General features: G+C 49.0%; 1 protein-coding gene across 1 annotated transcript; it reads left to right on the top strand.

The window, feature by feature from the left end:
- The first annotated feature begins 232 nt into the window (after positions 1-232).
- Positions 233-5,975, top strand: LOC132541158 (phospholipase A2, membrane associated-like). Its single transcript, XM_060200936.1, has 5 exons — positions 233-278; positions 1,529-1,710; positions 2,643-2,787; positions 3,036-3,142; positions 5,637-5,975. Exons 2-5 carry the CDS (start codon positions 1,665-1,667, stop codon positions 5,837-5,839), a joined length of 501 nt encoding a protein of 166 aa, XP_060056919.1. The 5' UTR covers positions 233-278; positions 1,529-1,664; the 3' UTR covers positions 5,840-5,975.
- The last annotated feature ends 13,260 nt before the right edge of the window (positions 5,976-19,235 follow it).

Here is a 19,235-nt window from a genome sequence, read left to right as displayed (position 1 = left end):
GCAGGTGGTCTCTCTCCTCCTTCCTGTGCTCACTCTCTCCCCCACTACTGCTCCCAGGTGGGCGAGTCCAGAGGCTGTGAGGGGCAGAGTGAGCTCCACAGGCAAGGCTGCCCAGTGTCTTGGAACCAGGACCGGGGAGTGCTTAAGTAAGAAGGAGGGAGGTGTGGTCTTGCAGTTACTAGGAGCAGTGAGGTGAATGACCAGTCACACAGTCCCTGAGGCTGCAGGGGAAAGAGCGGTAGATCAGAGGACAGTTCCTCAGCTGTGTCTCCAAGGAGGTGAGGCCTAGGGAGCAGAGGAGGCAGGGCTGTGCTCAGAGGAGGCCAGGGAGGTCAGCTCTGCCTTTGCCCAGGGCCAGACACTCTCAGGGGAAGGGGAGGAGGAGGAGAATCACACCATGAAATTCCCTCCCACTTCCCAGATGCCACATGTCCTAGCATAGAGCCCCCGGCCTCCCTCAGTCCAGGGCCCCAACACTGAGCAGAGCAGCCCACAGCCCACAGCCCACAGCAGCACGGGGGCCTGGCCTCTCCCCAGAGGGACAAAGACTCTCAGCTTCTTTCAGGAGTAGGAGTTCAGAGTCTAAAGGAAACTGGAGCCTCAACTTGACATTTATCTATTTATTATTTACTTTTGCCTCTCGGGTTATCCCTGGGGCTTGATAACCAGCACTAAGTAAGAATCCACTGCTCTTGGTGACCATTTTTCCGTTTTATTGGACAGGACAGAGAGTAGTTGAGAGGGAAGGGGGAGACAGAGAGGGAGAGACACATGCAGACCTGCTTCACCGCTTGTGAAGTGACCCCCTGCAGGTGGGGAACAGGGGCTTGAACCTGGGACCTTGCGCACTGTAGTGTGAGCTCTCAACCTGGTGTGTCACCATCTGGCCCAGTATTTTTATTTATTTGTTATTGGATAAGACAGAGAGAAATTGAGAGGGGAGGGAGGTAGAGAGACACCTGCAGACCTGCCTCACCGCTTGTGAGGTGACCCCTCTGCAGGTGGGGAGCCAGGGCTTGAACCCAAATCCTCAGGCAGGCCTGTGACTTAGTACTTGCTTAGCGGGGTGTGCCACCTCCCAGCCTCTCCACTTGGCGTTTCTGTGAAGGTAAATACCAAGCTCTTGGCTCCTTGGTGAGAGGAGGTAATGTCGCTTCTTGGTGTCTGGGTGGCTGCCCCTCCGTAGGCCCGTGACTGCAGCCGAGCCTGCACCAGGTCAGAGCGTGTGAGGTAATGGCAGAAGGTGCTCAGAACAGAGTCTGCCCTGGTGGGAGCTCAGGAGTGCTTCCGCCGCTTCTCTCGAGACTGTGCATACCCGGAGCAGGGAAAGCACAAAGAGCAGGTGCTGTGCTGAGTCTGTGATGGCACAGTATTCGGGTGGGAGCTCACGGGCACCGTGGCCCAGCACGACTGCCCCATGGAGCCGAACTCCCTCGACGGCTGCTCAGCTCTGACCTATGAGAACGTCTGTGAGCTGGGGTGGCCGGGAGTCTGCACACGTGCTCTTCTGTGTTCTCTGTGTCAGCAGGGTGACACCTTGGACACTGTCTGGGAGTGAGCCCCCTGCCTGTGCCCACCCTGGGACACCCCTTCCCCTGTGTGTCCCACGGGAGCAGGAGAGCCCCCGAGAGAAGAGTCCAGTGCTTCTGCGCAGAACTCTCACCATGAGGATCTCCCTGCAGCTGGCACTGATCATGGTTCTTTCCTTCGGTAAGAACTTACCCCGATAGGGCCACGCGGGCACACACAAGGTGAGGGCACACACTACAGTGCTCAAGGACCCAGGCTCAAGCCCCTGGTCCCCAGCTGCAGAGGGAAAGCTGCACAGGTGGTGAATCAGGGCTGCAGGTGTCTCCCTGTCTCTCTCCCACTCCCCTCTCAATTTCTCTCTGTCTCTATCCAATAATAAAGAAATTAAAAAAAAATTTTTTTAATGAAGACATTTAGTTCCTGTGGAGAACAGCACTCACAGTTAAGAAGTCAGGCCACAGGTCAGGTGGTGGCACACCTGGTTCAGCACACACATTACAGGGCACAAGGACCCGGGTTCAAGACCCTGGTTCCTACCTGCAGGGGGAAATCTTTGCAAGTAGTGAAGCAGGGCTGCAGGTGTCTCCCTGTCTCTCTCCCACTCCCCTCTCAATTTCTCTCTGTCTCTATCCAATAATAAAGAAATTAAAAAAAAATTTTTTTAATGAAGACATTTAGTTCCTGTGGAGAACAGCACTCACAGTTAAGAAGTCAGGCCACAGGTCAGGTGGTGGCACACCTGGTTCAGCACACACATTACAGGGCACAAGGACCCGGGTTCAAGACCCTGGTTCCTACCTGCAGGGGGAAATCTTTGCAAGTAGTGAAGCAGGGCTGCAGGTGTCTCTCTGTCTCCTTTCAATCTCCCACTCCCCTCTCAATTTCTCTCTGTCTCTATCCAATAATTAATTAATTAGTTAAGTTAAAATAAAAAAGAACTGACCCAGACTTAGGGGCAGTCCGTGGAGAGGACAGCTCCCGTCACCTGGTTATTTATCATCTCCCACCGCTGCAGGCTTCCCTCTTGCAGGAGAGCCCACCACAGTGGGGAGGCAGCAGGAAGATGGGGTGCGCGGGGTCCCCTGACACCATCCCTGGGGATTTCCTTCCAGACCTGCTGCATGCCTTTCGGATACCGTGGAATCTGTGGAAGATGGTCTTGAAGGAAACGGGAAGGGAATTTACAAACACTTACGCTTTCTATGGCTGCCACTGCGGCTGGGGAGGCAGAGGGCCCCCCCTGGATCAAACGGACAGGTGAGCCCCCTCCCCAAGTCCTCCTCCTCCTCACTGCTCCTGAGGGCCCCAGCCAGCCTGGGCTCTGCAGGGACAGACAGTGGCCGCCCCCCAGAGTCCAGGCGCCCAGCACAGAAGCCTCAGGCTCCGGGAAACCCACTCCTGGTCATTCCCGGCCACTGGATCCCCACCCTGGGATGAGTCCAAGGGATGGTGGGTCTGCTGGGTCCTGCTGATCCACACCCCAGCCACAGGATGTTTTCCTGCAGGTGCTGCTTCCACCACGTCTGCTGCTATTACCGTCTGCACAAGAAGGGGTGCAGGATAGAGCAGCTGGAGTATGTTATTGACTTCAAAGACAGACAGCTCATCTGTGGTAAGGAGGCAGCCTTCAGCTCCACCCTTTCATCCCTGCCTGTGCATGGAGTCTGTGTGTAGCTGGCACTGTGCTGAGACGCAGAGAGGGAGAGAGAGAGAGAGAGAGAGAGAGAGGAGGGAGGGAGAGAGAGAGAAGGGAGGGAAAGAGAGAGAAGGAGAGAGGGGGGAGAGAGGGAGGAAGAGGGAGGGAGAGAGAAAGAGAGGGAGGGGGAGAGAGAAAGAGGGAGGGAGAGAGAGAAGGAGAGAGAGGGAGAGAGAGAAATAGAGAGGGAGAAAGAGGGAGGGAGAGGGGGGAGAGAGAGACAGGACAGTGCCCCTCACATCCTCCAGGACAGTTCAAATACTAACTGGGAGACAGAATAGTGAGGATGTAAAGGACCCGGACCTGAGGCTCTGTGGTCCCAGGTTCGAGCCCCGGGACCACCACAAAAGCTTGATGGATGTGAAGCTCAGCTGGGGGAGTGCTTGTGTCAGCATGGAAGGGGCAGCTGAGCACTGACTGAGGAGATGCCAGGAAGAGGGAGCTGGGTGATGGATGAGGGGAGAAGCAGTCTGTTCAGAGGATGCTAAGTTGAAGAAGCCTCTGGACCCCAGGAGATGTGTAGCAGGCGGGGGTGCCGGCACCCAGCCCAGCGATCCCCCTGCAGGGAGGGGAGGGGGCTAGAACCCAGACTCCTGTGTGGGTCCTTGTGCTGAGGACATGTGTGCACAACTGGGAAGCCTTCGCCTGGCCCCCACTTCCCCTCTTCCTTATCCTCCTCACACGCTCACTCCAGCTCCTGGCCTTCAGTCCTGACCTTTCCAAAACAAAACCCCAAGGACACTCAGCCCCACAACCCTGTCCGACCCTCCTTGATGCTGTAAGGGGCTCATAGTGCTGGCACCAAACCCGGCGATGACCCTGGAGGCAAAAAAAAAAAATAGAGAAAGAAAGAAAAGAAAGCTAGGGAAGACAGAAAAGAGGAAGGAGTGTCCAGGAGTGCACTGATGGCAACGCTCTGGCTAGAGGCCTCAGTGCAGACCGAGAGGGCCGCTGAGACCCGAGGAGGGGCAGATAAGGGAGCACTGACCACTTAGCCACCCTGTGGGGGCCACTCCGTGAGGAGTGCGCTGTTTAGAGGCTGCTGGGAGTAACTGGGAAGCAGAGAATGTGGGTGTGGACAGAGCCCTGATAAAGTCAGGCCTGAGGGGGAGGAGAGCTGGGTGGTGTCTGAAGAGCTTGCTCAGGGGACCTGGGTAGCGGGCCCAGGAGCAGGGAAAGCCAGGCTCTCACCAAATACACTCGTTCTTTTCTTTCCTTTCTCTCTCTTTCTTTCTTTTCCTCTTTTCTTTCTTTTTTTTTGGGGGGGGTATTATATTTATTTATTGGATAGAGACAGCCAGAAATCTACAGAGGAGGGGGTGACAGAGAGGGAGAGAGACAGAGACACCTGCAGCCCTGCTTCACCACTTATGAAGCTTTCCCCCTGCAGGTGGAGACTGGGGGCTTGAACCCAGGTCCTTGTACACTGTAACTTGAATGTTCAATCAGGACCCAAACTGAGTTCCTTAAAATCAGACTGCATGTGTCCTTCATGTTCTTTCCCAGGGCTGGGCATCCAGCAACCTTCAGTGGAAGTAAATACCCAGAAGAGGCTGTGGATACAGAGAGGCCCAGTGATCTTTGGCAGAAGTGTGTGAGAAGGCAGGACCAGGGATGCAGGTGCCCTCACACTGACTCCTAGGACCAGGCAGGGCCAGGGATGCAGGTGCCCTCACGCTGACCCCTAGGACCAGGGATGCAGGTGCCCTCATGCTGACCCCTAGGACCAGGCAGGGCTGGGGATGCAGGTGCCCTCATGCTGACCCCTAGGACCAGGCCTCAGCACCTCCTGCTCCTACTGCTCATAGTATGTGTGCAATGCCAAGGATGACGCAGTTTTGCAAGTATGGTGACCTCGCATTTAAAAATGTCCCCTTGGCCATGTCTCTGCTTTGGAAAGTCATGTCCAGAAGCCTCCAGTAGACATACTGTAGAGCCCCTGGACAGAGTCATGTCACACAGTCCTGACCATAATGGAGGGGGCTGAGACGGGCTGCACAGTGATGACTTAGCCTGGTCCAGTGGGGTTGAGAGGGCTGCACAGTGATGACTCAGCCTGGTCCTGGTCCTGGTCCTGGTCCTGGTCCTGGTCCTGGTCCTGGGGGGCTGAGACGGGCTGCACAGTGATGACTTGGCCTGGCCCTGGGTCTCAGCGTTCTTGCACATCATCGTGACTGTTATCCAGGGCCGGACGGTGCTCTCAGGAAGGACTCTGATGGCTTAGCTGCTAAGCGTTGCTGTGAGAGCAGATGCCACATTTGTAGAGTCTGTCTCCATCAGTGGCACTGTCCACAGCACAGGGGCTGGCCCCACAGTGGGAGCTTTGGGTGGTCAGCGGTATGTCTTGAGTTCCCACAGAGGCCACAGAATTGACTGCCCGACTCTGGGGTGTATTTTCTTCTGATTTCAGCACAGCAAGAGTACTGCAGGGCACAGATGTGTGAGTGTGACCGGGCTGTGGCCCAGTGCCTCACAAGAAACATGAAAAGCTACAAGGAGAAGTACCATGACTACGTCAAATCCAAGTGTCATGGAACCACCCCCAAGTGTCCTGCGGCCCCCAGGACCCCAGGCACATCATCCCCCATGCTGAACCCCCGTTCCATGGCCTAGCCCTCTCCCCAAGATGAAGAGCCTCCCTCTGCTCAGTCTCTTCCAGCTCAAGGGAGGGAGAGGCCTCAAGCCAGGGGCATGACTGTCTGAGTCTTTCCCCTTAAACCCCCATGCCCACTCCTCTCCAAACCCCACTTCGTACTAGCCACAGCTGTGTGTTCCTTGGCTGGTCTTCTCAATAAAGCAATTCCTTGGAAAACTGTGTGAGTGTGTGTGTGTGTGTGTGTGTGTGTGTACGTGTGTGTACATGTGTGTAACTCTGTGTGGCTGTGTGTATATGTGTGAGTGTGTGACTGTATGTGTGTGACTGTGTGTAGCAGGGGCATCACATCCCTGCCTCCATCAACTGCTAGGAAGAGGGAATAAATGACACAGGAACTAGATGGGAAGGGACTAATATGGGTGGTACTGTCAGAGTCTGAGTCAACTCCCCAGTGTCTATTTTCTGTGATATGGTTAAACCATAGTGACAATTTCAGCTGAGTGAATCGGCAGAGTCCCCACAAGAAAGCGACTGTCACTGTATTTTGAGACCAAGTGATGGTTCCAGGAGGATTATGACTTTTGTCTTGTCGGGCTGAGCTTCATTGACGGGAGACAGATGTTGTTTTCGCCGGGCTGGCTTCACGGGCGGGTAACAGACGACCAGGGACTCATGGTTGAGCTGTACGCAGTATCTCTTTATTCATGCAGGATGCAGCACAATCTATACCAAGCTAAGCTAAACTTAAACTAAAACGAACAATGTTGTCTTTATATATACTTCCCAAGTAGGGTGGAAACAGGATGTGACATAGAGAGGGTGGAGAGAAAAGTGACTGGTGAAAATCAGAGTGTGACAAGGAGAGGATCAGGGTGTGACAAGGAGAGGGGGTGGAGCAGGTGAGAATTCTACCACTAAACCATCAATGCCCTGGAGGGAGTGTGGTGCTTTATGTAAATGTAAAAGTGATTTATGTAAATAGACCAAAGCTTTGAATGGGATCAAATCAATCCCTATATAGGCATATGGTTAAGCAGAAGGCAGGGGGAGCTGGCATACCACCTAACATTGTTTATTTTCTTTCTTTCTTTTTTTAGTTTCTTTATAGGGGGATTAATGGTTTACATTGTGTCTATTTTCTATGCGACTACAATTTTTATAGAAAAAAGTCAAAAGAGCAAACACATGAGAATGTGCTTTCTCTCTCCTCCTGGCTTTTGTCTTCTTCCATGTGATGGATGAAAAACTGGAGATCAGGAGTTCAGACTTGAATGCAGCAGGCTTCTTGCTGAGGGTTCACAGAGCTACTGCCAGGCAGGAGGTGGCCACGCTCAGCCTTTGGAGCCCTGTGCTGGCCTTGCTCACTCTGACTGCCAGAGCCCGTATCAAGCTTGGTTAACCAGTGGGAAAATTCCAACCTCCGCTTAACCATCTATACTGATATTTACTAATAATTTCCTCATCAGAAAAGTTGAAAAATGTTAAGCACAATATGTAAAACTCCTTTTGGATGGTTGTAATGGTGATTGGCAGACAGAGCTCTGTGCGCCTGTGTAGGAACAGGCCAGCAGCTTCCACATGTAGAGTGACTGATGCAGAGACATATCCTTGCCACTCCTCCTTTTTCTGTCTTTTTCATCCTTTTCTTTCTTTTTTTCCTCCCTAAAGTTACTTGCAGCTGCCTGAAAACTTCTTCCCATATTTTATTCCAAATGCCCAGGGTTTCTCATGTCTTCTTCCTTCTCCTCTTCTTCTGTACCTGTTTGTGCCAGAGGTAAGTAGCACATTGCACTTCCTGTAATCTACTACTGCCTGTCAACTTCACCTCAATTTGATTTCTACTGCTTCTGTGCTGCACCACAATTTTCTTCTTTTTCTCCCAAACATGTTGAGTTCAGTCCTGCACCTCTGCTCAGCCCACCTCCCTATCCTCTAGAAGGTTCATTCCGATCATGGAAATTCACACTTCACATGCTTCCTCCTCTGAAGCAGAGCAGCCTTCTTATTCTCTCTCTCTCTCTCAATCTTTCTCACACACACACACACACGCACACACACACACACACACACAAATATATGCACACACACACAGCCCCCTGAACTCTTGTTTGTGGATGTAGAGTGTGACCTGTCTCTACCGAATGGCTGTCAGTTTCAAGGAGTGGGACTGTAACTGTTTTATGTGTCTGATTCTTGTTGGATCCTGAGTCCTGGTTCTGCGTCTGCTGAAAGGACCAGTGCTCCTGAGAGTGGTGACCTTATGTCTTTGCCAAGATGAAGGAAAGCACTTCATTCATATACATTTCATGAAAGAGAAAGAAGAAAGAATGTAAGGAAAGAAGAATGGGTGGTAGGAAAGAAGGGTGAAGGAAGGAACAAAGGAACGAAGGAATGAAGGAAAAAAGGAAGGAAGGAAAGAAGGAAGGAAGGAAGGAAGGAAGGAAGGAGGGAAGGAAGGACGATCACTTCTCAGCTCTGACAAGTGTGGGATCCTCTTAGCTCATGGGCACTGCAGGAACTCCACTGAGCTCTGGGGTAGGACAGTGCCTGTCCAATCTGGGGTTGCTGAAGTCTTTGGTGGGCAAGTCCTAGGTTCTGATGACAAGCTCTCTCCCTGGCCCTAGAAAATAGACTGAAAATGATGGCAAAAGCCTGATGACATGTTTTCAGCAGGAGAAGTGTATTGCTGTGTGCATGGTAGAGGCTTAAGTCCAGCACCACTTGCTGGCACTGTGACAACAACAGCTTCAGTGTTGTGGTGTCAGTCACTCCCATTCTGCATTGGGAATTGAGAATCTGGTGTGTGACCTCTGTTATACCACATAAAAAAGGGTGGTGTGGGGGGTGGAGAGTGGGCTGGGAGGGTCTACACAGTGGAGCTCCTGGCTAAGTGCATGTGTCACCAGGCATAAGGAACTGAGTTCAAGCCCCCATCCCCATCTGCGGGGGGGGGGGTGACCTTCATGAGTGATGAAGCAGGGCTGCAGGTGTTTCTCTGTCTCGCTCTTTTCCTCTCTACCCTTCCCTCTTAATATCTCTCTGTCTTATTAAATAAAACACACAAGTAAATATTGGTTGGGCCTCCTCTTCCTTTAAGGCTTGTAACCTTTTCCTGAGTATTCTAACTGCTAAGATCATGATCTTTAACTCCATTTTTCCTTGAGACTGAACATCTGAGTCTTCTTACCCAAGAGACTTAACCAGGTAGTTCTGTGTTTTTCTTTTTTCTACTTTTTCAATTGTTTCTTTTTTATTGTATTTTTAACCACATGGTGATGGACCATCTCAGCCTACATGAGGACCACCAGGCCATGGACGTCATCTTGGTTTTGACCTTCAACCATGTGCTTGTTCCCAGGTGCCATGTTTGTTTACAGTTACCATGACTACTGACCACGTGGTCTCAGATGCCATGTTTGTCCGCCATATTGGAAAAATGTTTTCTTTTCTCTTGAGATTCAGAGCTCATGCAGAATGTCTAAGATTTACTGGCACAGTGTTCTATCACATTTTAAATCCATTCCTAGTCATTCCTAGAAATTTGTATTATTATTTTAAATTTTCTCACTTTTATTTTTATATTTTCATTTGGATAATATTACTATTGCATTTCTTTTCTTTCTTTGTCCCAGTTTTTCCTCTGGCCAAAGAAGCTCTTTTACTTTCTGTTCTAAGACTACATTAATAGATAATTACTAAAGAGAAAGTTTACATTACAACCCAGTTTTAAGAGCTAAGTGGAGAGTTTCATAGCACCTTTTGCCTCTCTGATTACTCATAACCTTGCTGGCAGGGCTCTAGAGTGCACACAGTCAGCCGACTATTTGGTTCACAGACGTGTGAACAAGGAAAATGCCAGGGGAACTAGGAAATGGAAATGTTCTAATTGTCCCCACTCAGGATGCTTCAACTCAGGATGTGTAGTGGCAGACATTGCAGACAGGAGAGATCTAGGTAACCCCGTGAGCGAACTCCCTACCAGAAGGCATGTCTTCTCATTCTTCTCACAAAAGGAAAGTTGTACCTCAGTACCTCAGGGATCTTGCCTGAATCTCCACTTTAAATCATTCTTAAAGATTTGAAAAGTTTGGGTACCTGGTGACAGAACCCAAGCACCTGATGCATTACTGTAATGCCATGTGGTCCAGGTACAAACTGGCTACAGGTGTAACATGGCCCAGTAATGGTCACAAATCTTATAATGTGATTCTTCAGCTAGATTTATATTGCCAGAAAGCAGGGAGGAAAAGATGAGCTAAAGCATGTAAAATTGTTCTTTGAACTGCTTCATGTTTCACAACTAACCAAGAAGATTTAACAATTATTACATATGCATATATATATATACCCAGTGAGGGTCCATCTAAATATATCAAATACTTACTGAAAGAACTACAAAAATACATCAATAATAATAATAACACAGTAGTAGGAGGAGACATTATACCCCACTCTCACACTTAGATCATCTATCCAGAGAATCAACAAAGAAGCAAGAGAATTGATCAAAGAGGTGGAGAGACTAGACCTCCTGGACATAGTCAGAGTTCTTCACCCCAAGAAATTGGAATACACATACTTTCCAAATCCACAGGGCACAGTCTCAAGGATAGATCACATGTTAAGCCACAACGACAGTATCAACAAATTCAAGAGCATTGAAATCATCCCAAGCATCTTCTCAGACCACAGTGGAGTAAATCTAACACTCAACAACAAACAGAAAATTACTAAAAATCACAAAACTTAGAAACTCAACAACAAACCTCTGGGTCAAAGAGGAACTCAAGCAAGAAATTCAAATATTTCTAGATTCAAAAGAAGAAGAAACCCTTGAGAAATATTCTTAACCTGTAAGCTGTCCAAACCTAGACAGTAGCTAGATCTGGCTGCCAGATCATAATTTCCCAATCACTGGTTTAGGCTATGCTGTGTCATCTCTGAGGATTAGTGTGTGTGTTAGGAAGAAGGTTTGCATATATTTCATGGTGCCAATTTTCTTCTCAAAAGGATATATATTTGTGGAACCCAAAATAAATCAAAACAATATAGACAACTATAATAAGAAATTTTCCAGTCACCCCACTTCCTGCCACCCCAGGTACCTGCGGGTAATCCAGTCAATTCTTCATCAAAGTCAGCGTAAGTTAAGACATTCTCCCAGTCCTGTTCCTCCCAGACTGGAAATCACCCTTTCTCCTCTCTTACACCTTGCTCTTATTGAAAAGGCCACTGCACCAGCTTCTTCCACAAGGTAACAGAGAAGGCTCCTCTTGTTAGGCAGGTGTAGCCTATTCCACCATGAGGCAGCCCCGCTTAGCACAACCCAGTTATCTCTACAGATACAGGTGTTCAGCCGACCCAGTCCAGAACTTTGTAGCGGCAGTCTGGGTAACAAAACAGCCTGTTTGTTCTTGGTGTCCACAGTGAGATGAGGTTCCCACTGCAAGACTCTTCTGAGTGGGCTATCAGAGACTTGCCCTCAGATCATCAGAGACTGTCCCAGAATGGCTCTGTAGGTAGGAATCCATTCTTTTCTTTTCCATTCTTCTCTCTCTCTCTCTCTCTCACACACACACACACACACACACACACACACACACACACACCACTATGCTTGTGCCTTTCTGGATCAACTTGTTCAGTAAAGCTAAAAGAGAGAGAGGGGGCAAGACCTCACAGCACCTGGTCACCCTCCCAGGGAAGCTATGATGCTGGCCCCTGTCTGGGCATCTTCCTTACCAGTCTTGATTTTGAGCCCCTCTCCAACTCCCTGTGACCCAGTTTGAGGCAACTGCTCTGTCCTCTCACCTGCCTCCAGCCACTGCTGGGAAGGGTGTGTGATTTCCTCTGAGCCAGAGACTGTCAGACAAGGACCTAATTCCTTGGGCTTGGAAGGGGAATCTCTTGGGAACTTGGAGCTGGGAGATAGTAGGCCTGTAGCTTCTTCTTCTTCTAGTGTTTGCCCTTCTTTCGTAGCCAGTCAACAGCGTCAGGTTGAGCCTGATGTCAAGTTTCGAGACCTCCTTTGAATCTGGAGAGGTGGCAGTCGTTGACTATGTGGGTCATAGTCTGTCTGTAGCTGCAGGGGCAGTTCGGGTCGTCTCTGGCTCCCCAGTGATGGAACATAGTGGCACACTGGCCATGGCCTGTTTGATTGCGATTGAGGAGGGCCCGATCATAACGTGCTAGGTCAAAGCCGGGTTGACGCTTGCAGGGGTCTGTGATGAGGTGTTTGTTCTTTACCTCAGCTGACTGCCAACTCTGTTTCCAAGAGTCTGGAACAGAGAAGTTCAGTGTAGGCACAGGGGACCAGATTGGGTGACGAGACGTCAAGCGTTGGACAGGGTAGGCAAAGATATCTGCGTATATTGGCAGGTCCGGTCAAGCGTAGACATGGGAAATGAACTTAGATGATGCCGCATCCCAACGAATACTCTGGCGGGGTGATGTTGCTAAGAACTGGCAGCCATGGAACCGGGGTGGAACAGATGGTTCCAGAAATTATCCTCATGGAGGAATATAATTTGGAATCGACCAAGTGGACATGGGGGCTATGGAACCATACTGGGGCACAGTATTCTGCAGTGGAATAGCATAATGCCAGAGATGATGATCGTAGTGTGGAAGCGCTCGCGCCCCATAAGGAGCAGGCCAGTCTTGCAATGATGTGATTCCTCGCGCCCACCTTTGCTGCAGTTTTTATGAGATGTTCGTGAAATGACAGAGTGTGATCGAGAGTAACGCCAAGATAGACTGGCTGGGCTTCATGCCGGATTCTCGTACCGCCAAGCTGCACATTAAGCTCACACGAGGCCGAGGCATGGTGTAGATGGAAAACAGATGATACCGTTTTTGCAGTGCTAGGGATTAGTCGCCATTTTTTACAGTAATCAGATATCAGAGACATGTCTTTCATGAGTGTTTCCTCGAGGATGTCGAACTTGGATGCCTGAGTTGCACAGCAGATGTCATCGGCGTAGATGAACATCCTTGAAGAAGTTTCTGGGAGGTCATTGATGTAAATATTGAATAGTGTAGGAGCCAGAACAGAGCCCTGGGGGAGGCCACTTGAGACAGGTCTCCATCTGCTAGACTTGTCACCCAGATGCACCCGGAATCTTCTGTTTTGGAGAAGAAACAATATAGTGTTGGCCACCCATGGAGGCAGGCATCTTGAGATCTTGACTAGGAGACCACGGTGCCATACCGTGTCATAGGCTGCTGTGAGATCAACAAAGACAGCACCCGTCTTTAAATTCTTCTGGAATCCATTCTCAATGTAAGTTGAGAGGGCCAGGGCTTATTCGCAGGTAGATCTTCCTGGGCGGAAACCAGCTTGGGCGGGTGATAGGAATTTCTCTGTAAGATGAGAAATACGTGACAGAAGCAGCCTCTCAAGGAGTTTGTAACACACGGAAAGGAGAGAAATTGGTCTATAGCTGGTGGCCAGTGTTGGGTCTTTCTTTGGTTTCAAAACCGCTATTATCTTCGCACGACGCCAAACTTTGGGCATAGACTCAGATTCCAAGATGTGGGACAGAAATGAAGCGAGCCACTTCTTTGCCACGGGACCCAGGTTAAGAATGAGTTCTGGGGTGATGTTATCATAGCCAGCAGCTGTTCCCGGTTTAACCCTCTTCAAAGCGTCTTCCAGTTCAGACAGTGTAAAGGGAGAGAGTTTTGGAGATGGACAAGATAACCGGAAGTGGGATGACCACTCGTGGGAAATTTCTCTTTTCCAGACTAGGTCGATCTTGGCACGTCCAACTTGAGTTAGGTGACTGGCCACGGAGTTTGGAGATACGGGAGGATGGGAGATGGGAGGGGGTTGGCTACAAGCACCCAGTCTGTGAAGAAGCTTCCAGGCCTTCCTACTTGAGTGGGTGAAGTTCAGACTTTCCGTGAGTTGTTGCCAGCGGGCTTGGCGTGCTGCATCCAGGGAGGCAATGAGGTGGTCAGCCACATCTGGCCTGTAGCTGCCAAAAGCCATCTCTTTACTGTGGTGGCCTGAGACAGAAACTCCAGGAAGCAGCAGTGCTGAGGACAGGGAGAGACAGGAGTGTAATCTGGAATCTTTGGCCATCACAGGCCCTGCTTTGCCCCCAGACATTCGAGTTGGATTTGCTGCCTTCACCTGCAACTGAAGGAGTCCTGAGTCAAGGATAGCATTCATGTGTAAGTGCTGGGGATGCCCGATGGCACGGAGGTCAGGAGCGTGGGAGGAGATCTCTAAGTGCTCATGAAGCTGCCTTTCCTGTGTCCACCACACCGGTTTAGTTCCCTATGATTTCATCCCTCCTGTGGTGGCATCTGTGTCTCTCCCTCCCACTTAAACACTCACTCCTCTAGGCTGCGCGTGGTGGAAGGCAGCTCAGTTGCACCTCACTTTCCGCCTTGAGTCTTTAGCAGCTGTGCCTTATAGAGCAAGTCACTTCTTTGAGCCTGGCTGTTCTTTCCAGTACATGACAGTGCATATGCATGGACTTTAGTGAGAATGACTTACAGCATTTCTCCTTGTGCCCTGCAGGAAGTGCTCGGGGAAGCAGCTGAAGGCATGGCTGCAGTGATGGCTATGGGGAAGGTGTCGCTTCAGAAGGGACACTGCAACAAAGAGCAGCACCTGCTTCCATGGACCATGCAGATGCAGACAGTGTCCAGCACTACACCGAGAGGGGCCTGATGGGCCGGAGGTAGAAGGGAGCCGAGAAGAGTGACACCTGCCTCCATGGCAGGCAGCACTGAGGAGGAGGGCAGTTCTGTGTGCACGATGTGGCAGCATTGGTGGGGGACCTCAGGTAACCTGAAGCGGCTTCCAGCAACACTAAGATCCTGGGAGAAGAACCCGGCCATGGAAACAGGACTGGGGCCTTCCATCAGGGTGGTTATGGAGTAACAGCTGTCTCACTTTGCTCTCCCTGATCAAGTAGGAAATCAACAAAAATCACCTGAAAACTCAACAAACTGCAACCAGGATTTCTCAGAAGAAACTCTCCAAGCCACAGGTGAGTGCTGACACTTCACATCAAAGATATGATCACTCATTCTATGGCTTTGTCAATGTTTCCTTCTAATAAATACATAAATAAGATATGTTCAGAGACTCAACCCCATGGGCACAGGAAATGAAACAAAAGTAAATAAATGAGATTACATGAAAAGAAAAAAACAGAAAAGAGCTTGTATACATCAAAAGCAAACTACACCCACAAAGGAGAGAAGAGAGTTGCACACACACACACACACACACACACACACACACACACACACACACACACACACACACATCAGACAAGCAACCGATACCAAATATCTATAGAGAACCAGTGCAGGTCTACAAAAGAAGTAAAGTTAACACAATAAAAAAAAGTCGGTCAAATAAGTAAACACACAATTTTTCTAAAGAAGAGACACACATGGCTCACAGACACATGAAGAAATGCTGCACTTCATTCGTCATTAGAATAATGCAAATTAAAACTACACTGAGGTCCTATCTCACACGTGAGAGAAGGGCTTCCATCAACAAAGGATGGGTGTTGGAGAGGTTGTGGAGCAAAGGGAACTCTGCCCCTCTGCTGGTGGGAATACAGACTGGGGCAGCCCCTCTGGAAGGCTGTGTGGAGAGTCTTTAAACAAATAAACAAGTGGAATCACCTTATGACTCAGCAATCCCACTCTTGGGCATTTGTCCAAAAGACACTGGACACTAGTTAGAAGAGACAGGCACCCCATGTTCATGGCTGCATTATTTACAACAGCCAAAGAGTGGAAGCAGCCTAAATTCCCATCATAAGATGACTGGCTAAAGAAGCTATTGGGTATATATTCCATGGAATACTACTCTGCAATCAAAAAAGATGATGCCCTGTCTTTTGGGACAAAATGGATGGAACTTGACGTGATGATGCTTAGCAAAATAAATAAAGAGATGAAAGAAAACTACCAGATGATTTCACTTCTATATGGAATCTAAAGACCTGATTGATACTCATAAACTTGGGGGGAGACAGAAGCAAACATACTATTTCTAAGACTTGTGTATCTTTGGGAGGTAGGAACATGGGGACACAGAAGTCTGATTTTGTAATCTCACAATCTTGTAACCTGCTATCAATCATAGATTAAAAAAATTTAGTGGGCCATGTGGTAGCAGACCCAATTAAGGCACATCACCAGGATCATGGATCTGGGTTCAAGCCCCTGCTCTTCCCCTGCAGAGGATCTGCTTCATGAGTGGTGAAGACGATCTGCAGGTGGCCATTGCTCTTTCTAGCTCCCTTTCCTTTATCTTTTCTTTTCTTTATTTTTTTAAGAAGCTATAACTTTATTAATGATAGAAGCAGTACAAATTTCAAACCACAAGTGACTCTAGTAACCCCTGTAACCTGCCAAAGACCCAGTTTGGACATAGCCTTTCATGCCTTCTTTTCACTCCAGCTCTGTTTTGTTTTACTGACTGGTCAATCATCGATTTCAGCTGCTGCTGACAGCTGAGCTTGTTGTGTGGTTGCTTGTGTGGAATCCTGTTCCTCAAGCTCTGGAACTGATTCCTCACTATCAGTTTCTGTTCCAGGCCCTGTCTCAGCCTGTGGCTGTGGTAACTCCTGCTCTGTAGCAGGGACGGTCTCTGTGGCTTCACCAAGCATTTTGTACGGGGAACACGGAACCAACATGGAGGCAGCTCCTTTCTGTTTTCTTTAAAGAAATTTTTATCTTTATTTTTTTGGATAGAGACAACCAGAAATTGAGAGGGTAAGGGGGAGAGAGAGGGAAAGAGACAGAGAAACACCTGCAACCCTGCTTCACCACTTGCAAGGCTTTACCGCCCTGCAGGAGGGGGCTGGGAGCTTGAACTGGGTCCTTATGCTTCATAACACTTGGGCTCAATGAGGTGCACCACCATGCAGCCCCCTCCCTGTCCTTTCTTAATTTCTGTCTTACTTAATAAAAGAAAAGTTAGAATGAATGGGAAGGGGAGTCGGGCTGTAGCGCAGCGGGCTAAGCGCAGGTGGCGCAAAGCACAAGGACTGGCATAAGGATCCCGGTTCAAACCCTGGCTCCCCACCTGCAGAGGAGTCGCTTCACAGGCGGTGAAGCAGGTCTGCAGGTGTCTATCTTTCTCTCCTCCTCTCTGTCTTCCCCTCATCTCTCCATTTCTCTCTGTCCTATCCAACAATGACAACAACAATAATAACTACAACAATAAAACAACAAGGGCAACAAAAGGGAATAAATAAAATAAAATAAGAGAAAAAAAGAATGAATGGGAAAAAGTGGGGGGATGGCTGTTAGGAGCAGTGGATTTGTGGTGCCAACGGTGAGCCCAGCAATAACACTGGTAGAAATTAAAATATATATATTTTAAAGAGAACAAGACATGTTCTGGGTACCCTCATAGTTGGACAGCTTGAGTGTGGTGGAAGATGACAGAGAAATAAAAACTTGTCCTAAGGGTCAAACACCCTTGGGAGAAATGGCAATGCTAGAGACTGTCTCATTGCTCACCAGGTCCTAATTCCAAGGGTGAATAGACATTATGTGAAAGAAAAAGGGGAAAAAATTTACTGCATGTGTGATTAAAAAAAAAAAAAAAAAAGGAATTTGAGTTGTATAAATTCCCCTGGATTAGCCAGGATGTGTAACACACTCACAAAGTGACCTTCACTATGAAAGCAAAGCAAACGGGACTGTGGCCCAGAATAAGAAGGCTGTCACAGAAGGAGACACATAGCTGCTGGATTAGATAAAAGGATCCACAAGGCAAGAATGCAGCCTCAAAACAGGAAGGCCAGGAAGCCAAGCCTCCCTCACAGCATCTCCAGACAACCAGGGTGAGCAGTGCCTGTCTACAGCAAGACTTATTTTGAATTTATATCCTTCCAGGCTCTAAGAAGTAAAGTGTGTTACTGGCAGCTGCCAACTCAGTGGTATTTTTGAAGTAGTCACAGTAAAGTGGGAAAGGAAAAGGGGAGAAAAGAAAGGAAAGGGGAGCTGTGGAGAGCCTGGGCCCAGGAAGGAGGTGGGATGACCATGTGTTTGATTGGCTGCTGGCAGTGGAGTTGGAGCAGGAGACACAGGGCAGAGCAAGCTCAAGTCTGGCTAGTCATCTCCCTGCAGGGCCAGCATGTCTCTGCCCTACTCCCAATGGGTTGGCAGCCCCAATCCTCCAGCAAGCTCAGTGCTGTGGTAAAACAGAGAGTCCAGGCTATCTAGAATTAGAACAAGGAGAATGAGCAGGAGGATGAATGGTTTGGCAGCTGGAAAACAGCTCTCATGGTTTTGGAAAGATGAGGAAAGGAAGAAGAGAAGGAAACCCTACTCACGGGTCAAGCCAGGCCATAGCTGTGTAGATCCAGGTAGAAGACAAGTCTGAACATTCTGTTTTCCGCTGAGTGCTGCCCAGGAAAACATGGATGAGGTCAGGCAGTGTTGATGCCTCGGGAACCTGTGGGTAGCAGCGCTGCCATCAGGAGGGTGGAGTGAGCACCCATCACCAACCACCTTGCTGCTGTGCAAAGCCACCTGCAAGCTGAGCCCACTCCCCTCACCCTTCCACTGTCACCAGTGCTCTCCTCTGGTGTTAAACAACATCAAGCTGAGTCCTTTGCCCATAGGACCAAGGTGAGACTTGCCGACCTGGATGAGACCAGGATCCTGATGACACTGAGTTTGTATCTGGGGACTATCAGCAAGAGACCAGTTGGTCCGTCTGCTCCTGTCACCCCCTGGGAGAGCCGGGGGCCATCCCTAGTCACAAGATAGAAACACGGAGGCTCCAGGGCCAGCAGGCAGTACAACTACAAACTGATGTCATACTACACAGTTGTCTAAATTGTTGCATCATACTTTTTTAAAAAATGATTTATTTCTTGAGAAAGAGAGAAGCTGAGAGAGAAACAGGGAAAAGAGGGAAAGAGAGAGAGCCACCTGAAGCATTGTCTGCTCATAGAGTTCACGCCCTGCAGATGGGAAGCAGCTTTAAGCAGATTCCTTGCATCTGCTAACCTGTGTGCTCTAATTGGTGGGCTACTGCCCACCCCACACCCCCATGTTCTGAGATCCTCAGATCTGACTAAAGGAGAATCAACAACAAACTACATTAGACTTCATGAATTTCATTTCACTTTGCAAGCAAAATTACAGGAGTGTGGTCCCTATTTATTTATTTATTTATTTATTTATTTATTTTGCCTCCAGAGTTATCACTGGGACTCTGTGTCTACACCGTGAGTCCACTGTTCCTGGAGGCTATTTTCCCCTTTTGTTGCCCTTATCATTATTGTTATTATTGTTGTTGTTATTTGCTAGGCTAGCTTCGCAGGCAGGAGAGAGATGACCAGAAACTCATGGCTGAGTGGGAATGAAATCCAATGTTTATTGATCAGAAAAGAATCTGCATTTATACTTTCC

This window comes from Erinaceus europaeus, chromosome 11 (assembly GCF_950295315.1).
Source record: "Erinaceus europaeus chromosome 11, mEriEur2.1, whole genome shotgun sequence".
NCBI classification, from domain to species: domain Eukaryota; kingdom Metazoa; phylum Chordata; class Mammalia; order Eulipotyphla; family Erinaceidae; genus Erinaceus; species Erinaceus europaeus.
The sequence above is the reverse complement of the archived record's forward strand: the minus strand, read 5'-3'. Positions and strand labels throughout refer to the sequence as shown.

What these genes read in the sequence shown, in the direction of transcription:
- LOC132541158 (XM_060200936.1), top strand. Translation starts at nt 1,665, where the DNA reads ATGAGGATCTCCCTGCAGCTGGCACTGATCATGGTTCTTTCCTTCG. An exon ending in GATCATGGTTCTTTCCTTCG is followed by an intron (nt 1,711 to 2,642) that starts GTAAGAACTTAC and finishes ATTTCCTTCCAG; the next exon opens with ACCTGCTGCATGCCTTTCGG. An exon ending in CCCCTGGATCAAACGGACAG is followed by an intron (nt 2,788 to 3,035) that starts GTGAGCCCCCTC and finishes GTTTTCCTGCAG; the next exon opens with GTGCTGCTTCCACCACGTCT.